This window comes from Melampsora larici-populina, assembly GCF_000204055.1.
Source record: "Melampsora larici-populina 98AG31 unplaced genomic scaffold MELLAscaffold_49, whole genome shotgun sequence".
Lineage (NCBI taxonomy): Eukaryota > Fungi > Basidiomycota > Pucciniomycetes > Pucciniales > Melampsoraceae > Melampsora > Melampsora laricis-populina.
Genome location: NW_006768813.1, coordinates 721,999 through 749,352, shown reverse-complemented (window position 1 = coordinate 749,352; position 27,354 = coordinate 721,999). Strand labels below are relative to the sequence as shown.

Here is a 27,354-nt window from a genome sequence, read left to right as displayed (position 1 = left end):
TATATACCAACTAGTGCATCACTTTTCCCACTGCCCCCCAACACCCCAGTCATAACATGTTCTTACCTCAGAAAACTATACAAAATGGTGAACAAAACATAACCCTAGAAGACTCTTTCAGCTCCCAGTTGTAATCATGTTCAGGTATTTGTGGTCTGATAGAAATGAAAATTAAAATCATACAAAAAATGTGACTGATGTATAATTCAAATCATTACAATTATAAGACGGGAGACAAAAGAATAAAAAAATCAAGAAAAGTTACTCTAGATATTTAATGATGGGCCATAGGTTGAAAGAATTATCTATCATGTATATTGTACATTTAAATACCCAATTAACATGTATTCACTTCACAATCCCTCCATTGTTTTCTTTGAGGTAAAGAAATAAAATCATGAGATATGGAAGTCTGATAGGTATAAATTTCAATGTATCAAAACACATCTTGTTGTATGAATGCATGAAGATATCAACATTGGATTCTGGAACGCTTGGGTTTGCAGAGATTGACAAGCCCAGTTTATACAATAGCCGGTCTCAAAGTAAAACCGGGTTTGCAAAAACCCGGTACACCCAGTCATTTTTTGGCGGGGACTGGGTGTACCACGGTACACCCGGTTGGGACTTCAGGTTTCAGACCCAAATACTCACCTCCGATCAAGTGGGAGTCCAACCTACCCTCCTCCTTGGTCCTCGATGCCAACCTCCACAACCCGCCGCGACGTCTTAGCCTACCTGAAGTGTTTCTTTGCACTTCAGGTGGCGTCCCTGGCCACCAACTATTACGATTCAAGGACAAATCCCACCAACTTCACTACCATCTTGGCCGCCGTTATACTTCTAGATCAGCTCAATTCAGATGGCGATGAAGCTACAGTCAATTCCAACATTCAAGACACTCTCCTGTTGATGGCCTCTCAATTAATCGTGACTAGTACCTTCGAGTCCATGTCTCTCACTAGATCTCAAAAACGCCAACGCCTGGATGACAAATCTACCTTGGCAATCTTAGCTTTTGGAATAGAACGAGCTCAGAAGAAACGTTACCTTGCTCCTAGAATCCCCCATGTGTGGCGCCGTGAGAGAAAGGTGGCTTGTTTTGACGAATGGTGGAATGAAGGTGATCGGACATGGTTTGTTGCAGTACGTCAAGGCCATTGTTTTTTCCAGGTTTCAAATTAACTGATGTTTTGATTGCTTTAGGCCCGGATGTCAAAGCGCGCGTTTAACAACCTTGTCTATCAGATTGAAGGTGATCCAATTTTTTATAACAATTCATCCTTCCCTCAAGCTCCGGTCAGATGGCAGCTATTGGTTGCAATGGCCAATTTTGGTCTTTCTGGTAATGGAGGGCAGTGTCGTGTCTTAGCGAAGCTATTTTCAATGGCCGGTAAGCCCATTAGTTTATCTCACTGGGAACATATTGGGTGCTGACAGTTACTTCAGAAGGGAGTGTGGATAATTATACTTACCGTTGTATCTAGGCCATCAACAGAATTGAATCTTGATATGTCAAGTGGCCTACACCTGAAGAACAAAAGATCATCAAATCTGCTATCGGGGCTTCATCGTTTTTCAAGGACTGTGTCGGTTTTATTGATGGAACCCTTATCCCTCTAGCGTATGCGCCCCAGAAGAACTGTGAAGATTATTACTGTTGAAAGTCGATCTATGCTGTGAATTCGATGATCATTTGTGATCATCGAAGACGTATCATCTATGCTCACCATGGGTGGTGTGGTAGTGCACATGATCAAAGAGTGCTCAAATCATCAGAGGTGAGTCCAACATTATCAATTGTCAGGGATGAGTCACTTGTCACTGACAGATGGGTTCTGCAGTTTTTTAAAAAAATTGAAGGGTTTTTTAGCCCAGGGGAGTACCTCTTAGCAGACTCTGGTTACAGTTCATCAAAGTTCATAGTTCCCGCTTTCAAGAAACCTAGAAATCAAGAGCTCGATCACCCTCATCGTCATTTCAATTTTGCATTAAGTCTGGCTCAAATTGTCTCCAAACACACCAATGGGGTTTGGAAGGGTAGATTTCAATCTTGTAAGGAGTCTAGGATTGTTATCAAAGGTAGAAAGAGTGCGAGCCACCTCAATGCTTGGCTTTCCGCGTGTGTGGTGATACATAATTATGTTGAAGAGGAAGATGGGACGTTTGATTTAGGTTCAACAGATGATTGGGAGGGACACCGAGAGCCATTTCCAAGTGACGAGGAAGAGGTCTTGGCGGCTATGGGCAACGCACGTTTATCCGATCAAAGACGCGAGCATTTATTTCAGGAATTTCTCAGTAATATGTCTTGATACTATGGGTCAGATCCTCCGAGTCTGAAGTGTGATCTCTACAATTTCCAGGGCTTCCTATTATGTAACTACGTCTCTTCAGTGTTCTCACTGTCATTCCTCACCGACACATGAAATGTTTTTACTCTTCTCAAACAAGTTTGCAAGGTGTAAGTGTAGTATTTTTGAAATGTGATTCTTTTCAAATGCTTTACGAGTTCCCAAAACCAAGCATTCAAACTCGACTCAAATTCGCTATGGGATTCTTTCGCAATATGAGAACTTGAACAAGGTAAATAGATTGATTTCAAAACAAGAACGAGACAATTTTGTTTAGCCATCATAGGGGGGAATAAAGTGAGATCAAGATAAAAAATTGCTTGGTAGTATTTGATTTTGTTTTTACATAAACAGATAAATAAACGAGACAAAAAATTTTTAAAGTGAGTATTTAGCAGATGACCAGAGCACAAATTTTTTTGGGGGAATTTATTTTGGTTTTGAAACAAAAACAATAAAAAAACGAGACCAGAAAAAAATTATTTGATTGGCCAATTCGCCGATTTGATAGATGATCACGTTTGGATCTGACAGCAGTATATAAACATATGTGTCAGTTTATATATCTATAACGTAAGCTCTCCAAAAAGCAAAGAGCTTACCTTATTCGGTCCTATAGTACCAACCTGATGGGTACTATGGAGTCCCGTAGTACATATCCAAATCATCAGATGAATGGTATCTCCTTGGGCTTTTGGGCTCAGAGCCCGATGATCCTTCAGAAGGGGGGGGCTTGGATGACCCCTCCAGAGTACACTTACTACTACTGGTGTGAGGGATTTGAGGCTCTTCAGGCCCAGGGTACATCATGGAAGCCTTTCTGAATGCTTCATCAAAATTGTCGCCCATCGCCATGAACCTGGTGACCGCTTCCCCACGTAGTTGCTCGCGTTTGAGCTTAACATCCTCTTGGCGATTGGTTGACATGGCCGTGATGGCGTTGGCGATCTTTGAATTCAATCGCATATGCTCTTTATCCTTCTTTTGAGAGTCTTTCGCCGCCATTTGACGTTCTTCTTTTGAAGGTAAGAAATCGTTCATCAAGGTTTGTAGACCAAGAGTGTCTCGACTAGCACTGCCGTTCCTCGAATTGCGCCTCTCGCCTAGAATCACAGTTAGTCAGCATCTGTACCTGGACCACATACACCAAGCCATACTTACGCTTAGTTTGCCTGCGTCCCACCTCACGCACCCATGTGCCATCGTCCTTTTTGATCACTTCCTTCACATCCTCATCGGATGCTGCATAGCCTTCTTTCATATCCAAGTCATCCTTATCATCTAAATCATCCAGTTCTAAATCCAACACGCTACGTTTCAATTTCGACTTCGAATCCAAACCAAACGACTCAAAAGATACATTCCCTAAGGTGTCACGAGTCGCCTCAGGGATTATGTTGGATCTTTCCAACATCACCGTTTCCAAGAGACAATACCAAGGACACACCGCGATCGCTTTCTCTAAAGAACGAACAGAAAGACATGAGTATAACTATGATGCCTGATCGGTTAGTTTTCAAAACTAACATACCCAATGCAGTTCCTTTTTCAGGAGCTTTACCCTTCTTCGATTTAGCTAACTTGCCCACAATTACCTCCTCACCTTCGCTATCTACGGTTTGCGATATTAAATCTAACTTTTCAAGCTCCTCCTTGTAATCGTCATTGTTGAGAACACCCTGGCCCGTTGAGTTAATTTGTTTGAAGCCAGCTTTGAATTGTTCTTCAAGGTACTTGATCTACGTAATTGATCCAGAAAAATCATGAGAAAAAACAAATCAATACCAAACCACGTGAAGTGGGAAGTGGTAAGCAGACCGTACCTTCTTGTCCACTTCTCTAGGTGATCAATCAATTTGGTGGCTTTCCTTCATATGAGCCGCGCAGATAGCGGCTACTGCAATCTTGCTTGGTTTTTGACTTTTCCAACGTTGAAAGTTATCGTCCTCGGCCAACCATAAGGCAACGACATCGATGTCAGACAAGCCATTGGGCCGCTTTGCGAACCAAGAGACTTGACCACTCTTGGACTCTTCAAAAACCTCAATATCAGACTTCTTCGGACGGCCCCTTTTTTTCTTTTCAGGGACAGGTTCTGAGGCATGAGGGTTTGTTGATTCCATTGCTGAAACGGAACCCAAGTCAGGCTCAGGCTGAGATCCTGGACTCATGAGCGGACCGTGATTGAAATTCGCAGAGGGGGCTTGAAAGGGATAGTTGATGTATCCCGGAGCAATCACGCGGGATCCGCCACTTGCGAGAACCTGTAGATGGATGAGGTCGGCTTGAGAGAGATGAGCAGAGGGGGATCCTTGACCAGCTGAAATGATAGGAATTCCCGATAGCGAAGATACAGAAGATAGAGAAGATAGATTTCCGGGATTTGCTGGAGTCGAAGTGATCAAAGGCGTACTAGCTGTATATGTAGGTAGTGAGGCGCTTTGCTTCTTTGTGGTTTTTTTGTGTGGCATGGTGGTGGCTTAAGTGGCTTGTATTAACTTTGAAAGTCAACTTTGTAGATGTGTGGAGGGAAAAGGGTGAACTTAAAAGTTTTCACCGATTGGCTTTTTGCTGACCTACCCAGTTCACCCGGTTCAGAAACAACTGGGTGTACCGGGTTTTTTGGCAACCGGGTTTGGTTTGAGACCGGCTAATATTTCTGATATATATTTGTATTCACTCTGTTAGATATACTGATACAATGACAATGTCTTGCAAATGAGCTTCCAGCACTGTCAAGAAACTTCACAGCAACTTATACACACTGACTCCTTTTGTGTCCACTTTCTGTTTCCCAATACCAAACCAGAGAATATCAACAAACACTAGCCATATACTGTACCTAGCTACCACCAAAGGCAATTAAAATTGTGCCAGTGATGAGCCAACCGGAATATGTATCAAAAGGGTGGAAAATCCCTTGTGTCAGACAAATGTGCACAAGGTTAGGCACCCCAAATGAAGTGATCATACATTGTAGCTTTCATAATTACTTATGATGGCTTTTTGGACCCCCCAAAAATCAATTTTATTGTGGTCATGAGATCATCATAGCCTATAACCCAAGGCTAATACTTATACTTGTTATAGACCAAACTCAAATATATACCCAACCTGTGCACTGTGTAGTTGATATACACACCACATAGCATTCTAATCATACCATTTGAATGAACTACCACTATTCAATGTCCAGCATATAGTGAAACCATCTCAATTGTTGAGAACAGATTATAAGTGATTTCATGGGTAGAAAAATGTTTGTTTAAGATTTGTGCTCACTTGTATATGTTCAAAGCACACACACACCAGCTGATGTTGAAGTTGATTTTTGATTTTTTGAAGACTTACCTAAAACATGAATTTCAATTTAGAGATGTGAGAATCTAGTTTTGATTGAATAGGGGCAAACATTCCATTTGGTGAGGGCAAGTTTGATGGACTTGCACTACTATGTGAGTTGATACATGTAATCTTACATACACTACCTGTTCTTAACTTTCACAATTGCTATGTGTTGGTAGAGCTGTTTGGGATGGCAGCCGCAGGCCGGATTGGTTTGGCTCCTAGTGCACAAAGCAACAGTCACTCCTGGAACCTGAAGCAAATCCAAGCTTGGCAATGAGTTTTTGGTGAGTGCCATTGAAAGTCACAGGATATTTAAAAATAAATGATTAGATTTGTCAGAAAGGTGTCTACTCTGAGGAAGATCAAAGAGTACACACACCTCATCATGAGTTTGACTGCTCTGTTATAGTACCCATAGCTCAGCCAAATTTGAGAGTGTCCAAGGGGGACTGTTGGCTACTATTCAAAGATATTTTCAGGTGCCACCATCCATATTGGTTCTAGTGTAGTTGATGATGGTTAGAAAAGGGAAGAGGTATGGTCAAGTGGCTTACCATGTTGCTGGCTATAGTGAGCCCCTGGGTACAGGGCATTGCTCCACCATACAGCAGATTAAACCCAACCCTGGCCCATTGTGGGGCAGCCACTGTGCTATATTGGGATATTCCCTCCCCCAAAGTGTAGTGCACAGACTCTGCCATATATAGTGTAAAGTTTGTGGGGTCAAAAACTACTATTCAACTGCTCCACAATTGGAGAAAGAATAGTGGAGTGGTTGTGGTAATGGATTAGTAGTATCCTGAAAAAAAGTGCACAGCTGAGCTTACAACTGTACAAGCATAAGCACAAAAGATACATTATCTTTGCATGAACCAGGAAAGCTCCTGTTGAGGTTGGTGTAAGAGATTTAATTGCAAAACTAATTCAAACAGGTCAAGTCCCAAAGAACACTCCCATTTCTGACATTCTTCAACACATAACTTACCCACAAAATACCTAAAACTCAACATTTTTTTGTTAAGAGACTCTGGTTTACTTGGGATCTGGTCAATTAGCCATTGGATCCCATTGAATTTTTACTGCATGTTTTTTGCAAAATGTTAAATTCTGGGTATTTTGATCAACAAAATAGGTCAAATCTGTAGGAAAATCCAAAAAATCTCAGTGAGGTCAAATCCTAACATTTTTCAACACCAGCCTGCCTCATGTAGCAGGTCTAACCCCAATAAGTGTCATAGATATCCTGAATGTACAGAAGTTCTTCTTTCTTTGCATCAAGCTGAGAATATAGCTAGAAGATTGACCAAACCTCTGGAGATTGTCACAATGGAACATGCCTCATCCAGAAAAATATCCAAGAACATAGAAAACTTCATCATTAAGAGCTGGCCTCCCAAGCACTTTCATTTGATAATGATACCAGTGGTTCATAGAAATCATGCAATCAGATGAATTGTTCTGATTACACCTCCATTGTAAGAGGATAGAAAAGGAGTCACAAGACCCAAGTTTGGTACTCACAGCTGCTTGCTCTGAGAATCATCATAAAAGCATGGAGTTTAGACAAGTACATATTCCATAGAAGGAGTTTATTTTACAATTCATAATCTACCATTGATCAAAAGCTCTTGATCTGGGGTAAGGTCTTAATAAATTGTAGGATGTGCAGTCAAAATATTCTCCTTGACATTATGAAATTGTAATGTGCTCAACTGGAAAGAAGCAATGATCAGCCATCATCCAGGTACCATACAGTGAGAGAGAAAGTACTGTTCTGATAAGTCATGAGGTCTATAAGGTTCTATAGGATTGAGAATTGACAGTTTTAAGCTTCAAAATGAAAATGCCCAGACACATACACCAGGAATTGAATTCAAATTGACACATGCTTCAAGTTTGGATTTATTCTTGAAGTGAGATCTGGACTGAATGGCTTTAAAATCTTAGCTTGATGCTGTGACCAATCATGCAGAAGTGATTTGAGAGACCTTAAGCATTCTGTACACTTGATTGTGGGAAAATCTTTTGCTCACAATCTTTCAACTCCACTGCCACATCTGCAAAGTTCTACCTCCAAAACATCATTGAACTGATTATACCAACCTCTATCTAAAGAGAATTTGCTTCTACTTAGCTTTTGAAAACTCTGATCTCTTTAGGAGCTTTTTAGAAGTCAGTCAAAATGTTGAACATGTTGGATGTACTGAAAGATACATTCAAAGAAAATGCAGGGTATATTGAAATAAACAAATTAAAGATCTAGAATGAGAAAGAGAGTCAAGGGGATACAAGAATCAAAAAGAATAGAGTAACAAAGATACTAAGACAGACAAGAAGAATAGGGTATAGATGTCAAGGTAGATATAATGTAAAAAAAGGAGGTCAGAAAAGTAATCTAGATGATCTGATGATCATGTCACTTTTTGACCTTGATCACTTTGACCAAACACTGAAGTAATCTTTTTCTGTGTCTACAAATCAAGACAAACCAAAATTCCACCCCACCCCCCAAATAAATCAGTCAACTTTAAATCAAAAACAAGAATGATAAACCAAAAAAAATTAACTTACATCATGTTCAGAAACTGAAAATTTCCATTCAGCTTGTCGTTTACCTAATCTAACACTCTCAATCACCCATTCAGGTCTCACTACCGGTACACCTGACTTTTTTCTCATTAATTCTTTTTGGGTTTTACTTCCACTTAATTCCATAGAAGTGATCACATGTGTGCATGTTCCAGATTGCATCCTTCTCACTTGTCCTCCAGCTGAGACGATCATGTTGATGAGTTGTTGATTGGTGATCTTGTGACCTGTATACCCATTGATATCTAATATCAAAGAAAACTCGAGTCAGTTTAAAGATACAGTTTTTTTCAAAGATCTTATTAGATCAAGAAAACTTTGACTTACAAGCAATCACATTCTTAAGGACTTTGGTATCGGCACTTTTAGCTTGTTCTTGAAGTTTTTTATTTCTAACTTCTTGCCATTTACTTGAACTAGAAGCCGAAGAACCATTAGATTGTTGATGACCAGTACTCGAACTAACTACATGTTGAGCTCGTTTGTATCCATCATTATGTGTGATGGGATTAGAAGGGTCTTTTAAACTTGAATCGATTTGTCGATTGATCTTTGAAACTGAACTTGAAATGAATCCAACTTCAGGTAATCTTGATGAGATTGAACTTTTCTTTCGATGAACTGGAACAGGTCGTGTATATTGTTTTTTGAATTGATCAATAGGTTTTTTAGTAGAAAGCTCAGTTCCTGGTTTACTTCTGATCACGAATTTGTCCATCTTCTTTCACTTTTGCTTCGTCTGACAATCGGTCGGTGTAAGTTAGAGTTTATGTTTGATGATTTTTCTCAATTGAATAGATGGACCGGCTGGTGAGATTTGACGATCGGATAAAAGAAAGAAATTCTAGACATTCAAGGGTGTGTTTATCCTCAGTTGCGTTTCTTGAGATTGCTTTTGAGATGAGAAGACCTTGAAGATGTGAAAGAAATAAAAGTGGTGTAAGTAGAAGTTATTCAGTCAGCTGAACGCGGCAGCCAAAAGAAGCAACGCGTTTGTAGCCATCAAGGTAGAGCACCGACTCGGGTCGGACTCTATGAGTGGACTTATAAACCGTCACTGTCAACGGTTTTTTGAGTTCTTTGACTGGGTCACTTCTTGTATTGTACTTTGAGATATGCTTCCACTTGAACTTCTGAGGAAATCAATTAAATCATTTTCACTGTGAATCCTTCAAGTTGATTCTCATCAGACAATCCTCCTCTCAATAACATCAATGACTATATATCCTTCACAACCATTTAAGAATCAAACACATGATCATTTAATGATCAATAGTTTTGTATAAATCTTTGAACAGTTTTCCAAGAAATTCACTTTATTTTTACAATCAACATCAGATCCAACACAAAAAAACAAGCTCAATAAAAAAATCATCATCAATTTATACAAACATAAACCGAAAGATTAAATTTAAACCTTTAAAAATCGATTCAACTTTGATGATTTAAAGATTTGGTAAATTCAGTTGGTATACAATAAATCGGATCAATCTTTTCTAATCCATGAAAATTTAAAATCGAAAGTCCAGATAAACCAAAGATTGTATGCCAAAGATCTGGCATATCATTTGGTCTATCTGCAATTCCACCTAAATTTGAATCCTAAAAAGGTTACAATCAAACCAAAAAAAAAACAATCAACACAAACACTCAGGAACAAAACTTACGCTTTTTGGTTTATGTTTAAGAAGATTTTGTGTGAGAAAAAAGAGTTTAACTGAACTTGACATGAAAGAATAAATGATTTTAATTTGTTTCCATCAATCCAATGAGTTTTACCAATAATTTCTAATGAAGCTAATGCCCACCAAGAATAACAAACCTATAAATCAAACCAAACCAAACCAAAAAAAAAAAGAAAACTCCCTTCATAAGGAATCTAATTCATTCTACACATCTTTTTTAAGATCATCCAAAAACTTACATCTTCTAGTTTCTCTGGTCTACCATTCAATCCTCCATTTTCTAATTGTCTTTCACTTAACCACCAACCTAATTTATTCTGATCAATCAAATCCAAGTTTCCTAAAATAGCCAAAGCAGCTACCGAAGTCCAAACTATTTCCCCCCCCCAAAAAAAGAACCAATCAGCAAAACAAAAAACATACACTTGTAGGTAAAAGAAGAATCAAGTTTTTTTTTACCATATGCAGCATGAGATTCAGATCCTTGAATCATACCAAATCCACCATCAAAGTTTTGACAATTGATTAAATAATCGGTTGCACGTGATTGATTTAATTGTTGTAAGGTGCCTAAGAGAGATAAACCTGAGATAGCACAGTATGAAAACCTTGTATCGGTTTCGTTCCATTGATCACCTGAAAATGAACCTGTTTGATCATTAAATCTTGCTAAGATATCTACATACAAAAACCAAAACAAAAAAAATCAAATTAATGAAGAGATTAGTCTGATTTGTTTAAAGGGTTTTTTTGGGGGGATTTGATTCGAAGTCGATCAAAGACTTACAATTTGTGATTTTCTGTTTATCTACTTTATCTAGCGAGTTTTGCATCACTAAGATTTGAATAGCACTTAAAGTAGAATGAAGATGAGGATCATGAAATGGATGAGGTGAAAAACCACCTTTACAAAACCCCCCAAAAACCCCCCAAAAAACCAAAAAAATAATCAGAATTTTCAAATCAACGATAAACGAATGAGAGTTTACCTTCAATTGGATCCCAACACTTTAAAACCCATTGAATCATTTCATCTTTTGATAAAGTATTAGGTTTTTTTAAAAGTTGTATGGATACTAAAGCCCAATAAATTCCATTCAATCTTAAATGTTCTGTTAAATGATAACTTAATGAATCTTCTTTCTATGAAGAAAAAACCCATCCCATCATCATCACTTTAGTTTGTGTTTCGGTTTTTTTTTGGTTTGATTTGAGTTTGATTGAGGTTTCTTACTTTATCTAATGATTGTATAAAGTTGATGTGTTTTTCGATTAGTAGGGTTGATGTGTCTGGTTCTTCGGTTGAGTTCATTCTTTGGATTCGTGGTGTTTCGATTTCGATGGAAAGCTGAGTTGATTTGATATTCCTGATCGAGATGTTAATGTTGTGTTGAATGGATGATCGGAAGAAGTCATGGCCAGCCTAGTGACTTCACTTAACCGAAACTCGGGGAACACGCGGCCTTCGGGAGAATCCTGGCAGTAGTGCCAGTGCCAGGCAGTACTACGTTTCCCCAATATTTCACTGTCGCATGACAGGCCTCCACCATAATGTCACAAGGCCATCCATTGCCTTACATGCACGGTGACACGCCACGCTATCTTTCACTTGATGTTGAAATCCCGAGTAACCATTGGGCAGAGTAGACCTTCTCCAACCAGTTCCACTGGTCTTACTCAATCCACTTCCCACCACACGCTACGATGGATACGCGCTTCATCAAACGCGATTTCAAGCGTTTACCTGCCACCACTCCGCTTCCTCAACCCACTACCGACGGTCTCGTAGGCATAGCATGCCCCAGTTGTGACGCCGGGCAGAAGACTACGCCATTAAAGTATATCAACAGACTACCTAATGCTTGGAGGGTCGCGGCAAGTTGATCATCTGATCTCTCAGTCTCCGTCTGATTATCCACATCTCTCATTTTCAATATAACCTTCACTGATTCTCAATATATCTTTAATGTGTGTCATATATCACAGTGTGGCATAAAGCCCCACATGGAACAAGTGGTCACTTTTATCACACATGGAGTGATGATCAATTAAATTTTGAAATTGCGTCAATCAACGCTGGCCACTGGCCAGCTGCCCTTTTTCCACGCCCACCCTCTGCAAACTCCAATCGCCCCACATCGCCTGCACTTCCTCACCCGGTCACACCTAGCCAAAGCCTATTGAATAGGCTCTTCAACACGACAGACTCCACATCATCTAGCGGCACCTCAGCTGACCCTTCAATTACGTGTTTTGGCGTGAAAGGAAAGACCGGGCCCACCCATCAAATCGCAGACGCACGCAGAGGCAACAAGAACTGTGTCTTCAAAGCATGCGCCTCCGTGAGCATCTCAGACCATTCATTTTACTGCTGTTGAACCCCCCAGCTTACGTTTCCTGCTTTTAGTGCTGTCAAAATGTGGGTGACCAAGTCTGTGGGGCAAAGGGACATCGGAAACCTCTTGGTCTTGGCAACCATGGTGCCTCTCACCCTTTCTTAAACCGTGGCATCGTAACCAGTACCAACAATTTCAATCCTTTTCACCAAAGACCACCACCTTCAGCCTCTCACATCCATCACCAAGATCAGCACAATTGCGAGACTGCCTCGGGCTCAGCCCCCCCTGAAATTCCTGTCCATCGACGCATCCCCACTCAAAGCGCGCAAGCCGGAGGCCTCGTTGCCCATGAGTTCAACAGTGAACAACTGGCCGCCTTTTTTGACCTTCAATCGGCCAGAGAACAAACATTGTTGCAAATGAAATCTTTTGACGCCGACGAGAGCAAAGTTGTTCATGTCACTGCATGGCTGCAGGTGATTATTTCCTCTGTTTGGTTGCCAATTCTTTGTACTGAATCCCCCTTTGATATGTCCAGGCGGAACAACCCCCCTTATTTTTCAGCTTTATTGCGCCGAAGTGGCCCTCATTTTCTCTACAGCAATGCCAGCCCCTTGTGAGCGAGGCTGCACTCAAAGCAAGCCTTTCAGACGGTCCGGTTTGGAGTAGGAGGCTCCAATTCTGGGACCCAAAATCGGAGGGCTGGGTGGGTTTTTTTGCGCTCGACATGGATTTTCCGCACTGACACTGTCATTCATCAGCAGCGCACGGGTTCTATCAACATCCCCTCTCGACTACCAATTGCACCTCGCGAGATATTTGTTAAAGCCAACACATTCAAGCCTGAAGAATGTCCCCGCCTTGACCAGCTCATTTATGCCGCATACTATAGTGACACCCCAGCATTCCCATGGCACTGTCTGCCTCAACTTCTTCCCTCGCAGCTCCCACCTACTCTCAAAGTGATTCAAGTTCTACCCAACCTCCAGACAATTTGGACCCCAGCGTGGGGAATCCTAGCGCCGTTGATGGCAAAATCACCATCGTGCCGTCTACCCGCTCTCAAAACATTTTGGACACGTTTGGTAACCATAGCAACCATGGAGGCAAAATCATTATAATTGGCAAAGGGGTTGACTTGATTCCCAACCCCAAACCAGTGAGTACTTTGGTCACAATATATATGATGAACTGCCATCTGATCACAACTTTCCAGAATGATAAGCTACCCAACAGCTCAAGTGCCAACAATCGACAACACTGGCCCGACTTATCCTCCCCAATTGGTGAGCTCCTCAATTGGAGCAAGTTGACTCAATCAATGAGTGTGCTATCTGTGTGGGACCTTTGATATGGCGACCGCTACATCAAGAAAGAGCGAACTATCTATCGGCATTCCAAGTGGATTGGCATTGTCACCAAAAGAAAAGCAAAAGACTGGGAATCGTGGCTTCAAGAGCAGACAATGCCATTGGTGGCAGTCACATTAGGAGCAGCTCGTACACGCTTTCGTCAAGAGTTTATACTTGCAGGCTGTCCTCCAAGCACTTCTTCCTCTTCCTCTACTCCGGCCTCTACTTCCTCTGCCGCACCTGTAGCAGGCTGCAAACGAAAATTGGGTGAATGAATGCCCATATCCGTCTTATTCCTATCTGTACCTGGAACTGACAAAAACATGTTGTCTCCTGTGTTTGATTTCCTTCCACAAACAAAGTCTACTACTATCTGTATCTGGAAGTGACTATACCAATCTGTGACCATATTGTGATTGTGACCTCCATAACGTAAGGTCACAAGGTCATGTTAACTTAACCTCACATACCAACCTAAAATTGTAAAGTCTTTTCTTTCCTAGCTGGCGCCAAAACAATACTCCATTGATGCAGTTAAGTGGCACTCCTTGAATGCTTGTAAAACTGGGCTCGGTTCCTTGTATCTTTCCCCCTGGATAACTCTTACAGGATTGCAGGGGCTCGGCTCGCTAAGGAGTATAGCACGTCTATCTCAAATGTCAAAGTCGACACCCTCAATCTTGACCTAAAATCACTCACCCAAAAATTCAATAACCACTAGGTCTTTCCACTCCACTCCTAGTTACTTTGAAAGCATAGCTGGTTAGGTTAGGTTGGTCCCAGAAATGAGGATGTAGTGCTACAACCGAACAACTAACCTCGGAATGCTGAGTAAGTGCAGATTTAGTGAAATGAGAATTTAAATCCTAGCACCGACTGACCATCCAAGGCATGTAGCCATAGCCAATACTGTCAATACCTCTAACCGACCTGAGAATGGGGACAGCCTTACCCTTGCACACTCACTACACCATTGACTCTAGTTGGTAGGTCCGGGGGAATCCAAATGCATATATGGAAGTGGTTCTTGCATTCACTCCGTTCATCAGTTCCTTCATCAAATCTTTTCTTTGATTATCTCATTCCACCAACAAACATCGCACCTCCACTGCCTTGTCTGTAAGCTCCTGATACATTTAGGACACTGTGTTTTTTTTTGTGCTTACACTTTTGTTCCCCATTTTTGTAGCACCCTCATGGAACATCCATCCAAACATCTCTACAACCCTGACAGCAACAGTGCTGAATCAACCAACACAACTGTGAATGAGTTATCATCTGACGTGAATTTCGTGTCTGACAAAGAGGAGTCTACCAGTAGTGGTGATAGCGGGATTGATAATGTGATTGATCCTCATGTCGAGGAACATGACACCTCACCGGTGACCTTGCATAGCATATGTGGAATGGGTATGTTATTTGTCTTTTGGGGAGTTTTGTTGACCAGGTGTTCATTGTATGTTCCTATCAGCAAACATACTGCTGGCCCTCCCAGACAATGTAGATTTGCGACAATTTGGCCAGGAAACCATTGCGGTCACGCACAACTTAGTTTCAATTATTGTTCCCAACCCCAACGTCACCATCTTTGGGATTCGCTGCGTTTCCATTGGTGATGTGACCACTTGGTGGTTTCACGGGCGACCCGCCCAGATCACTGTCACCAACCAACTGGTAAATTCGTGGGATTTTTGTGCCACATTCAAAGCCACACTTACCCGTGGAGAACACAGCATTGAAATGGGGGTTCGTGCCTTCCATGGACATGATCGACCCCTGTCCACGTATCTTGGAATCGCCCAGACTAACCTTCACGTCTCTGTGCAACTCAACCTCTTCCGGAACAATCTTTGGGATCAAATGACCATGGTTAACACCACAGACACCGAGTGGGAAACTATGCAGGCTTTGAGGGTGAGGTGGTGAGGTTCCTTATTATCATTTTTTAACCAATCGGCATTTAGTAATCCAATGGCTTTCCTTGGTCCAGTTTCAAGAGAATGTTGTAGGCCTGATGCACGAGGGAGCTCGCGTCCATCCAGCTCACTCCGAACTAAACACATTCACTGCCGAAGAGCTGGTAGAAGGCGCTCGGGAGCAGTTCAGCAAGGACGACACATTTGAGCTCATTCCAATTCCTGATATTCATCACCCTCTATCTCGCCCAGTACAGGCATTGCTCTCAGCTTTCTCACACTGGTCTTACGAGCGCAGCGGGCGTACCAGCATTATTGGCGGGTTTCAGGGTGTAGGCCCACTCATCACCGAGGCCGTTGTACACAATGTCAAGTTAGTATTTACTTTTTTGTGCTGCCAAAAACGCCACTGACCAAGTGGCATGTTTTTTAGTGTGCCGTGGACCATTGGGAATTTTGGTAGTTCTGCTATCAAGCGCTTTCCACACGAGCACTTTTGTGGAAAGTTCTGTAGGGTCCTAGGTGATTTGCCTGCTTTGCCAAGGCACGAGTGATGTCATTGCTAGACACTTGTATCCATTTCCGGGTTGACACCATTAATTGTACCCACCTTTCAATAAGTAGAACTATAAGATACTTAACTTAATCATTTTAATTTACCTTGCCTATCATGCCATCCAAGAAATGAGAATTTGTAATGTAAAGCTTCACCATGTTGACTCTTTGTCCTCATCATTGTTCGATAAGATACAATGAGCTTCATCACAGTCATCACAGTCTCAAAAACATTATTCAAGTTACCGTTTGTAAATCTTCTATCAGTAAGTAGTTGCATTTTGACAGATACACCTGTAGATAATTTTTTGAAAACAGGATACGTATTATTTAAAGATAACTCCTTGTTTATCTTTCTTGTCTACAAATCATAATGGGGGGACGTCTTGTGTAACCAATGAAATAGAAAATAGAGATGGTTTTCTAAATCATTGTATCTTAATTTTTTTGTACGTCTTGGTTTCAAAAACAATCATTATAGAGGCATGTTCTTCTCAGAAGTCTTTGACATAGGCAACCAGGGTAGAAGAAGCAGCCGACTTTATATCATTTATCACATAGTAATCATGGTCTAATCCAACATCATTTCAAACAGTGGCAGACAAAATGCAACTCGGTGAAAGGTGAAAAAACAATGGTGTATGAACTTTGAGCATGATTGTGCATGTCATTGATTATAGTGTAAGGTCACCTAGAAAGGAGATGTTTGACCTTTTGGACAGCCTTTGTATCAACCATTCATTCCTCCTCTCAATCATGTCCTCCATCATAAAGTTGAAGCGGATGGCAGACATGCTTTGTGCAAGCAATGCAAAACCGCCATACCAGATGTTGGTCATCTCAGCTGCTGAAGAATTAAAAACCCAATTACCATCCTTTTGTAGTTCAGGAAAGCGCTTGGGGTCGGTATAATGCTGGCAGAAGTCGTCGCTGGCTTTGTGTCCTCGGAAGTGGAAGGGGTCGACTGGGAAAACCAATTTCATGAAGGGTTTGTAGTCTTCTTCTTTGTGTCTGTGGTAAATGTGGTCGACAAGCTTACAGGCATTATCATAAAAACAGACCTGTGTAATTTGTTTTGGAAAGGTCCTCAGGATAAAATCCTGAGGGAAAGATGAAAGCACGTCAGCAAAGGGAAGTTTGATTGATAGATTAAAAGCAACTTACACGCACCGCGCTCACGCTTTCTGAGTGAAAGAATGTCTCGTGTTCCAGGATGATTCCACACGTACTCACGATGAGCTGGTCATTGTGAGTGCGGCTGCAAGAGAGGCACACCCAATCCGCTTTCTTACCATCTCCACCTTCGCAACCGCCTCATGAACACGATCGGCCTCGTCGCCTTCTTGGACGTCTTCCAGGCCTACCAGCTCGGCGGTGTTCCAGTCTTGGTGCACCGTAGGGTCGGAAGGGCGATTTGAACCTGGCCTGTGAAGAATCGAAGTGAGGGCAAAGTTGCCAGTGACTCGCGCTTTGAATTTAGAATACGACTCCACGTGCTCTTTGCAGGTTTTCGTGCCTTCAAGTGCGTCTGCGGTGCATGGCTGAGCTTGACAATGTCGACCAAGGTGTTTTTCGTGAAATCCGCAAAAGCGGTCGTGAACACCTGTCAAAGAGGTTGTGCATGGTCCTTTGGGCGGGGGCAAGCCATCGGTTGCTGCGAGCTCACGCAGTTGTTGAGAGGTAGCAGTGCATCGCGAGTGGCCGATGGTAATGCCATTGGTGACTACTGCACGGATGTCTACAACATAAACAAGTCAGCACAAAGGTGAAAGTTTGGAGTGACGTTGAGGGGGCGAGCGAGCTACGAACAGGCCAGTTTGGCTTGCTCGCCAGCAAGAGGTACTATTTGGACACAACCAGAGCACGCATGGTTGTGGTGCTTGGTTCCTTCCAGAGCAATCCATTCCAGCACCTTCTTCATTGCATCTTCATAACGTTTTTCTGGCTGAATATAGGTGTCCACGGTTACACGCCCGTATGCAGAGTCTGCTTTGTTGAGTAGGACATGGAGCTCTGAGCCATCTTGGCAAGTGATTTCGGACATCGCCGGAAGGACGGTTGGTGCCGCATGGAGCGCTGGGAGTGTCACATCGTTGATGTGGACGGAGTTGAATAAGTTTACAAGGTTGAAATTGGAAACACTTTTTGGGACGGTGAAGAGAGAAATAAATTAGTCTATTTATTGTAATGAGACCAAAAAAGCGAAAGCACTCACTGAGCGACCATCAACCCTTGACAAAAAAAGTTGGCCAGCCGGTGTGTCATGAAAAAATGACAACTAACCTGAAAGACATCTGGGTTGTGTCCGTCCAGGGCCAAGTAATAAGTGCAAAACTTGTTGTTGGAGTAGTAACTGGGACGGTAATAAGTCGGACAATCTGGTTTGAAGAAGAATCAATTAGAAGACAAGTTTGGTGTTGGTTAAGGCGCTACTTTAGGCTACTGATCAGGACATTTCAGTGTAACAATTCCCACAGTGTGCACACCATCTAGGTCGTACAGATAGCCATCTAGGCAACAACGGTGATGTAACTTGGGGCGTTTTTTGCAGAGCAGACAGTTTTTGACAGGAGATACAAGGGTTGTTTCTGGTATGTGGACTGGATGATGCTCCGGAAGGTGTCCATATTGTTGAATTACAAGTGCTGGTTGAACTCGGTATTGGTGTATTGTGGGCGCAATTGTGTGCCAGAGGTCGTAACAGATGTGTTTCAGAAGAGCTATATTCAGCACTTTGCGCAGGAAAGGGACCACTGAATTGCCATTGCTCCGAGAAATCCATGTGCCGTTGGTCCGAGCAATGATTTCGGCCGCCAGAGCAGTAAAATGGATGAAGTCACGAAGGGTGATGGTCAAATGAAGCTCAGGGTAGTCTGTGGCGAGTTGGTTGATGAAGTCAATGAGAAGCATTTTGTGTGATGAAGGTGCGACGCTGTGTGGATAGAAGGAACCTTCGCGACACCAGATGAAGGAAGTACCCTTTGTCTGGTTTCACGGAGTGTGTAGTGAGTATGTCAGGCGAGTGGACATCATACGAGGTTCAACGCGGGAAAGGGTTCAGAAGCCATATTTTCATGGGCTTTGAGCGACTGGCAGTGCCAGTGCCAGTGCCAGTGGGCGGCTGCCAGCGCTCTCCCGAAGGCCGCTACCTCCGGAAACTCGGTTTACCACTCGGGCTCGGTGACTCGGTACATACTCCTTCTTCAATTTTGTTCATCACCAAATCTATCTCAAAGCTTCCGTCTTCACTCCAACTTCTTTGGAATCCATGTGTAAACCAAACTCAAAAATCCAAAACCTCAAATGTAATCCATTTGATTTGATTTGAGAAAGAATAAGAATTTTTTGATTTCAATTGAAGTTCAACAACAAAAAAAAATAAGAAAAAAAATTGATTTGAAAACTAAAGTTGAGTTGAACAAAAGAACGAGTAAAGCAAAAAGAAACACACTGAATCAAAACTTTGAAATTCAAATTCAAATTCAAATTCAAAATTCTAGAAATCCAAAAAAAAATCCAAAGAAAGAAAGACCAAACCAAACCAAAAAACATAAAGAAAGAAAAGATAAGAAAAAAGAAACCTATATGTATATCTATTTAAAGTATTGATTGATTGATTGATTGATTAATACCCAAAACTCCAAATATTTTCATTTCTCATTCCCATTCAAATTACCAACCCCATCAAACCTCCCACCCGAATCCGTTACAACCAAACAAAAACAACCTCTAATCCCATCAACTCCTTCAACCTGAATCATCAATTCCTTCAATCCATTAATCTCCTTAAACATCACTTTCCTAACTCTTTCCTTCATCAACTCAAATCCTTCATATCTTATTCTTTCATTCCCATCAATCGTAGATGGGATCGGTAATAATTGTAAATGGATCGATCCAATAATCGTTTCAGATGAATCTAATGGCCAAAACCTTGGTGCAGCATATGAACTTAACCCTTCAATAGTTCTCAACTAACAAAAAAATCATTCATCAGTTTTTTTCTTTTCGATTTTTTCACTTTTTTAAATTCAAACAAACCTTCGTTAACGCTCTTCTCACTTCCATTTCTTTTTCTTTCGATAATTGAAGTACTAATACTTTTCCACATTCTTCTACTAATGGAATCACCGATCCAAAGATTAAAACTGCAATGAAGATCGAAGCTAATGGATCGAATCCAGTCCATCCATATCTTTCAATCAATAAGGTCGAAATGATCACTCCTAATGATCCTAATGTATCGGCCATCACATGTAAAAAAACTCCTTTCATATTATGAGAGTGACCTGATTGAAAGGGTGATCATTAGTATTATACTCGTGATTTCAAGTAAGCTTGAAATCATCTTACCATGACTATGTCCATGATCGTGTCCATGATCGTGTCCATGATCGTGATCGTGATCGTGGTGTGAGTGAGCATCGTGTTTATGATGATCGTGTTCAGTATGACCAACACTCGTTTCACTATGAGCATGTGAATGAGCATCTGAATGATGATGGTGATGGTGATCGGGACTATGATGATCAGAAGTATCCGAATGAACAGTAGAGGTGGCTGCAGGAGGGGTTTGATCGCGTTGAGGAACCGGATGATGATGATGATCGGGTGAAGAAGGTTTAGAGTGTGAATGTGAGTGACTCGAACAATCGTGAGTATGACCATGACCATGATCGTGAGCATGATCATGATCGTGTTTGTGATCATGGTCGTGTTTGTGATCGTGGTCATGTTTATGATCGTGATCGTGGTCATGTTTATGATCGTGTTTATGATCGTGTTTATGATCGTGAATGTGATCGTGTTTGTGAGCATGGTCATGCGTGGGAGCGTGAGAATGACTATGACAACCACCACCACCACCATGATGATGATGATGATGACCCGTAGCAAACATCCCCACAAGGTTAACCAAGAATCCAAGTGTGCTAACCACCAATAATTGATTAGTGTTCATCTCTGGTGGATGTAATAACCGTTGAATGGCTTCAAAGATGATAAACAATGAGATCAAGATCAAAAACACTGCGTTTGCGAATCCTGATAAAGTTTCGACCCTTCCGTATCTATTGATCAGATTTCAATGGAGGTCAGTATCAATCCGAAAGATACTTTAGAATAGATAAAGACTAAAGTACCCGTATGGAAATTGTTCATCTGCTGGCCAAGTTGACATGACAGATGCGAAAAGACCCATACCAATAGCCATACAATCGAAAAACATATGAATAGCTAAAAAAGATCCGAGTCTCATTCAGTTCTGATGCCAATTCGAAAGTGTATACTAAGATCCATAAATCATAAACTTACAATCACTAATCAATCCTAAACTGTTAGTCCATACCCCATACCTAAAAAATTCAATCAACTCAAACCAAAGTCAGAAACTAAACTAATCCATTCAAAAATATCATTTTTGAAGATTTTTTGTATTGAAGATTTTTTGTTTTTGATAACTCACAACATCTGAATCAACATAAATCCAAGATTCAAACATAAAAAGAAATAAATCTTTCGACTCTCAGGTTTTTCCAAAATCTTCTTCATAATCAATTTAACCTTTTTAGAAAACCCCAAGAACTGATCAACTTGAGAACTAGGTTGATGATGATGATGATGAATTGTAGTAGTCGAACTAGCATATAAATTAATTTGTTGATTCGAATTTGAGAAACCTAAAGAAAAAGAAAATACCCCACCCAAATCGAAAATGAACATCAGAAATCGATCAAGAACGAATAGATTGTAAAAAGTGATCATTTACCAATGTACGAAACTATCCCGATTAAGAAATCAATCCAATTTCCAATTCCAGAACCAAAAGCACAAGATCCAACTAATAAACAACCAGCGGTACTGATGATAGTGGATCCTAAGACTCCAATTCTTGATTCCCCTTCTGATGTGAAAAGAGGTTGGATCACGTCTTTGGCCAGAGCAAAGATCAACGCAAATGGTAAGATAGTTGACCAAGGAATCGACGTGTCAGGCATCTAAAATTGTAAGAAGGACGTATCAAGTATTTCGTGATGAGAAGAGATCTTAGTTAGAAGACAGATTATCGAATCTTTCTAGGATTTTTGGTTTAGAGAGGATCTGCATGACTGACGAAAAGATAAGCCAAGCATGCGATCGGAAGTGCAATAACAGCAGAAATCATAAAAGCTGATCTTTTGATCCGGCTGTTTTGTTGATTGCTTGTAGCATCACCACAAATCGAATGTTGAACACCTTGAGCAATCAAAAAAAGCACCAAGGCAAGATAGCCAGAAACTAAACGACTTGATTCTATTGGAAATTAGGATTTGTCAGTCAAATTTCAGATATCATTAATTGAAAGTTGAGAGAAATGAAAGACTTACCATATAGATTTTGATTGGAATTGAGATGAAGATCGATCCCTAAACAAGCACTGATGGTAAATAAGGTAATGAGACCAGGGGTAGCCTATAACTCACCAAAAAAAGACAAGAAGAGAGATGAGAATCGAGTTTGGTATGGTTTTGTTTGTAAATCAAATCAAGTCAGACTTACAGGGTTTGATAGATTGTTTGACGGAAAAGAAAAGACTGAAGTAGGATCAGTGAAAAGTTGATCTAAGAGAGTAGAAATTGATTGAGATGAATAGAATGAAGAAGCGGTTAAGATGATGATCCTGTTGAAAAGAAATAGATTCAATCAGTTAAAGAATGTGAGATTTGAATAAGATTTGAATGAATGACTACTAACCTTAGAACTGAAAGTTGAGATAATGCATAGAAGAGAGATAATTGTTCAGTCACAATCCAAATTGCAACCCAAAGAGACTGAATGAATGTGTGTTGTGGTTGTGGTTGTGGTTGTTGTTGTTGAATGTTTTGAGAAGGAGTTTGAGGACCAAAGAGACGTTTTCCCAATTTCAAATCGTTGTTGTTTGTTAATGGTTTTTGAATCAAGAATTGAGATGAGATTAAATTTAAGATTGGAGTTGAAAATAAAATCAAACTAGATTGTAAACCGATCAAAGAGAATGGATGATTAGAATGATCTAGATTTGATTTAATCCAATAGATTGATAAAGATTGAATTGAAGTTGAAATGAATTGTCTAAAGAGTTGATCGATTTGAAGACTTGATGATGATGATGGATTGCTGATGGTTAGATGATGTTTGATTTGATGAGATTGAGGTGAATCATCAGGAGAGAAGATATCATTTTGAGAATGTTGTAGATTAGTTAGTTTAACTCTACCACGAGTTCTAGCATCAGTTTGAGGATAAGCATGTGCATAAGCAGAAGTAGCTGAAGTTAAGATTGAAGCTGAACGTGAATGAGAAGTTAAGTTTGATTTGATTTTAGTAAAAGTGTTGGTAGGTGAAACTGAAGCTGAAGCTGAAGTCCCTGATGAACTTGACATTGGATTGGTTTGATGTTTGATGGTAGTGGTAGTGGTGATGGTGATGGTGGTGCCAGTGCCAGTGCTAGTGCTAGTGTTGGTTCTTATTGTGAGTATAATTTGAAATCAAATAACCGAAGTGGTACTCTTAACTCAACTCAACTACTTTTGATTTTAAAAGCTTCAAATTTGAATTTCAATTTCAATTCAATACCAACCTGAAGTTCTGAACCATGAACGAACCCATCCTTGTTTTGCTGCGTGATCAGTTCACAAAAAATCACAAACTTGTCTTGGATTCACAAATACCAGAATCAGTACAAGCATCAAGACTCACAATGGTTTGAGTTCCAATCTTCGGGATTCTCCCGTCGATTTGCATGCATAGGTGAAAGGCATCTATTCGTAGACCAAGACTGTTGGAAAGAAAATATCCCACTTCTTACAAATCATCAAAGATCCGATCAAAAAAATCCTGGAAGAGTTCAACCATAGAATTCATCTGAGGAATCGTTTGACCCTCTGGTCATCCATCTTGTTGAGTGCAGTGTGGTCTTGATTAGGAAATCTCAAGTTTCCTGAAGATCCTGAGAATCGGGGAAAATCTTGCCGCAATCATGGAGTGAGATCTGATTTTTTAAAAAAGATTTCTTTTATAAAAGTCAAATTAAAGTTCTCTTAGCCATTCATCATGATTCAAGATTTATAGTATTTTTCGCAAAATTGATCTCTATTCACCAGGATTAATTTGAGGAAAGCTCAGGTTTTGAACGGAACAGGACAGGAGCCTTTTCTCAGTTGATTACAAGTCATCTATTAAATTTAGGCAAGATAAGTGATAGCTTAAAGTGAGAGGCAATGTATGATTATGTATGTGTTCCATAACCACTCACATTGGCAACTTGAAATCCCAAAAAGATCCAACCTCTCAAACTTTCTTGAGTAAATTTTGCCAAATATTTGCCAAAACCCCACAGGGCAGTAGTGGCTTTTGGAATTACAAGTTCAGCCTACTGCAGTGGCCACAGAAGACATGTGCGATGTTGTGATGTGACCATTATAGTAAAAGGAAGGTTTTGATCAATAGAAGAGATTATCTTCAAACACAAAGTGATCAAGTTGATCAGATGTGCCAAAACTCCTCAAAAAAGCTCCTGATTATTCAACTTGACCTAACAAAACCAGTGTTGACTCTCAACCGGATACTTTCCTTGCAAAGTAATCTTGTCCAATCTTAAGCTTCTTCTTATTTACAGATGAATCCAAATTAAAATCTTAATAAATTCAAGTAGACTTTCGTTCTTCAAGACGTGATTTGAATTCTATTGCTTCTCTTCTAGTTTTCATCATCAACCGACGACAAATCCAAACTCCAATAACCATCAAAAGTGGAAACCAAGTGGTCAAAGCCTCTAATCTGTTCTTCCGAATCATACCTTCTAAAAGTCCTCCAAGACAAATCAAGATTATTGATATTGTAAACCAATATTTGTTTGATTGATGAAAGAGAATGGTAATTTTTCGTAATGTGACGTGCGATTTTCTAAGATGTAATTCTGTATAATCTCCAAGAGTCGTTGCTGAACAGATTGCCAGTCCTGTGACTACTAAGATCCGTGATATTCTTCGTGATGGATAATCGAGCCATCCTAAGTATCTAACCAACCTCGAGGGAATCAGTTGAGCCAACGATGGTGACGAGAAAAACGGGAACCTGATTTCAGTCTCGCAAATATCAAGCGACGAAAGCCTTTGGACACACACGCAATCATAGTGATCACAAGAAGACCGAGTATGATCTCTTGTGACTGCTTATCTTGTTTAGCACTAGCTTCCTGGAGTCTTTCTAGAAGATCGAGCTGGGCTTGAGTGTTATTAGTTTATTGAACTTGGATGTAGCTAAAAAGAAGTGATACAAAATGACCACACTTACCATTTCTGTCCATCATGCCTTCCTCTGACTCTGGATTATAATGCAGCTGGTCTTTGCGAGGCGTCATTGATGCCGATTGAATGATGAAAAGCAAAATAGAGTAAAGTGCAACGAGAGTGAGAAGCAGTGAGACCAATCAGATTGAGAGATTGCACGGCCGATATGTCGTGCCCCGAGTCCCGACTGTCCAGATCGAGGCTATCTATACTTCCACCACAATGTTACCCATTGGCCGAAATGCCACAATGTTGTCTATCAATTTTTGTTGCTTTCTCTCAATTTGCAACTCTCTGATCTTGATGTTTCTTCTTGGCTTGATTTGTTTACTCGGGATTTAGAGTAGTTCATCTCATTGATCAAGCATGGTCCTGATCCAACTCAGGTTCAGGATGGTATCTGTGGCTATAATCAAGCTATCCACAAGTATTGTGCTGTTATCATGATCCCATCACGACTCTGGGTTTTCTAGCTTTTTCTAGATCATAGTCGAAAGCATTTTGAAGTAACTTCAGGCCACTCGTAGCTCAAGCTTCCTCATCGACTTTTTTCCAAAAAGTCTCAGTCTCGTTGCAAATTCCACAATACCAAGATCAATCCATGTGTGAGTTTGAAAGTCAAATTTAAATATTGATGATAGAAACACGTCCTCGACTAGTCTAATGTTCTTTGATCAGTTAACAAGATTGGTTTTGGAACACATACACACACCAGCACGACCACATAGTATGTATAGGAAACGGCTTCTGGAAACAAAAAGAGAGAAAAGAACACTAGCCGCCTCTTTGATGTTGAACGCAGGTAGAGATGACTCCCGGTTGCCTTTGAATAGTCAAGAACCGATGGCCTACAATGGAGGATCGTATCGATGATATGAACAGATGGCGAGCCAGGAGCTCGATGGATGGATGGAAAGAGAGAAGCAAGTGCACATCGATTCCATCAGTCCGAGCTAGCTAGAGCTTCGAACCACGCTTCAGACTCAAACACATCGTCACTGGACAGTTGTGCGAGTCTAGAAGGGCAATTCAATGGCGTCGTCGCGCCCTTTAGGCAGTTTGCCGCTAGACCGACGGACACTAGATGATTGTTTCCCAAGTTTATCGAAGGATTGCGTGTTCTCAAAAGTCAGTGATTGAACTGCTCAGCTGGCTCCGCGAGTCGTCGTCTTGCCCAATGTCCTTGTAGCCCATTCCTGGGGTCAAGTAATCCAAGCCGGTGCGATCAGCGCGGCCTCTACCTGTCAACAACCGATCAGCCTGTGAGTATGCGCCCATGATCGAGCTCCCATCGTCCCCGCCCCTCACGCTACCCGAATCCATGGACTGAAAATCGGTGGAAACCATTGAGGGCGCATATCTGCTACCGCCCGCCACTGGACCACCCATCCGCTTGTTCCCATTGGTATACGCTGAGCGCGCAGCTGGAATGCTGAAAGGCGGCAATCCGGAGGCGTAGGTCGCTTGCGAACGAACAGATTGGGCATCAGACGGGATTGAGAACGAGTCGTGTGTTTTGTAGAATGACTGATCAAATCGTGTTGGCGTGTTGGTCCGTACTGTAGAGGCCACACAGTGTCAGGGGTTCTCATGTAGCAACTATATATACCAGGCAGGCATGGGTCAAGATGCTTACCGGTGGGAGGCACGATCGGACCACTCAAAGCCTCGCGAGCACTAGTTTCAAAACGATTTGAATGCTCGTTCAGGTTAAAAGGTTTCCTCGGCTTCGAGAATTGAACCAGACTTGGCTGAAGGTTATTCAAAGGACCCTCTACTAGACATCCTTTCTCTTTATAATGAGTCAAGAGATGATGCCATAGAGCGTGCTGGATTGACGAAAATATCGTAAGAGGATATTCTATTTACTGAAATCTTTGAAAGAACGTACTTTGCTCAAGACTTTTG

The 27,354-nt window shown here is 41.1% G+C and overlaps 7 protein-coding genes across 7 annotated transcripts; 2 read left to right on the top strand and 5 right to left on the bottom strand.

Annotated features, from left to right (window-relative positions):
* Positions 1–7,834: 7,834 nt before the first annotated feature.
* Positions 7,835–9,211, bottom strand: MELLADRAFT_73003 (uncharacterized protein; the record flags this gene model as incomplete). The annotated part of the gene is made up of 3 exons (XM_007415230.1): positions 7,835–8,173; positions 8,274–8,536; positions 8,619–9,211. 3 exons carry the CDS (start codon positions 9,007–9,009, stop codon positions 8,114–8,116), a joined length of 714 nt encoding a protein of 237 aa, XP_007415292.1.
* Positions 9,212–9,593: 382 nt separating this feature from the next.
* Positions 9,594–11,398, bottom strand: MELLADRAFT_73002 (uncharacterized protein; the record flags this gene model as incomplete). Its single annotated transcript, XM_007415229.1, has 7 exons — positions 9,594–9,893; positions 10,015–10,113; positions 10,216–10,349; positions 10,436–10,654; positions 10,764–10,880; positions 10,966–11,119; positions 11,211–11,398. The coding sequence occupies 7 exons, from the start codon at positions 11,286–11,288 to the stop codon at positions 9,723–9,725; spliced, it is 972 nt and encodes a 323-aa protein (XP_007415291.1).
* Positions 11,399–11,680: 282 nt separating this feature from the next.
* MELLADRAFT_92192 (uncharacterized protein) lies at positions 11,681–13,942 on the top strand (the record flags this gene model as incomplete). The annotated part of the gene is made up of 8 exons (XM_007415233.1): positions 11,681–11,855; positions 11,963–12,318; positions 12,384–12,791; positions 12,854–13,021; positions 13,077–13,206; positions 13,260–13,474; positions 13,532–13,601; positions 13,692–13,942. 8 exons carry the CDS (start codon positions 11,681–11,683, stop codon positions 13,940–13,942), a joined length of 1,773 nt encoding a protein of 590 aa, XP_007415295.1.
* Positions 13,943–14,863: 921 nt separating this feature from the next.
* On the top strand, positions 14,864–16,137 carry MELLADRAFT_92191 (uncharacterized protein; the record flags this gene model as incomplete). The annotated part of the gene is made up of 5 exons (XM_007415234.1): positions 14,864–15,077; positions 15,139–15,413; positions 15,581–15,589; positions 15,658–15,956; positions 16,017–16,137. The coding sequence occupies 5 exons, from the start codon at positions 14,864–14,866 to the stop codon at positions 16,135–16,137; spliced, it is 918 nt and encodes a 305-aa protein (XP_007415296.1).
* A 588-nt stretch (positions 16,138–16,725) lies between these two features.
* On the bottom strand, positions 16,726–19,048 carry MELLADRAFT_92190 (uncharacterized protein; the record flags this gene model as incomplete). Its single annotated transcript, XM_007415228.1, has 10 exons — positions 16,726–16,750; positions 16,850–17,102; positions 17,200–17,238; positions 17,309–17,366; positions 17,431–17,876; positions 17,948–18,214; positions 18,261–18,279; positions 18,354–18,369; positions 18,422–18,516; positions 18,614–19,048. 10 exons carry the CDS (start codon positions 19,046–19,048, stop codon positions 16,726–16,728), a joined length of 1,653 nt encoding a protein of 550 aa, XP_007415290.1.
* Positions 19,049–19,464: 416 nt separating this feature from the next.
* MELLADRAFT_45161 (uncharacterized protein) lies at positions 19,465–21,706 on the bottom strand (the record flags this gene model as incomplete). The annotated part of the gene is made up of 6 exons (XM_007415227.1): positions 19,465–20,112; positions 20,180–20,427; positions 20,783–21,207; positions 21,280–21,373; positions 21,452–21,492; positions 21,603–21,706. The coding sequence occupies 6 exons, from the start codon at positions 21,686–21,688 to the stop codon at positions 19,789–19,791; spliced, it is 1,218 nt and encodes a 405-aa protein (XP_007415289.1).
* Positions 21,707–25,998: 4,292 nt separating this feature from the next.
* MELLADRAFT_73000 (uncharacterized protein) lies at positions 25,999–26,759 on the bottom strand (the record flags this gene model as incomplete). Its single annotated transcript, XM_007415226.1, has 1 exon — positions 25,999–26,759. One exon carries the CDS (start codon positions 26,722–26,724, stop codon positions 26,569–26,571), a length of 156 nt encoding a protein of 51 aa, XP_007415288.1.
* Between the last annotated feature and the right edge of the window lie 595 nt (positions 26,760–27,354).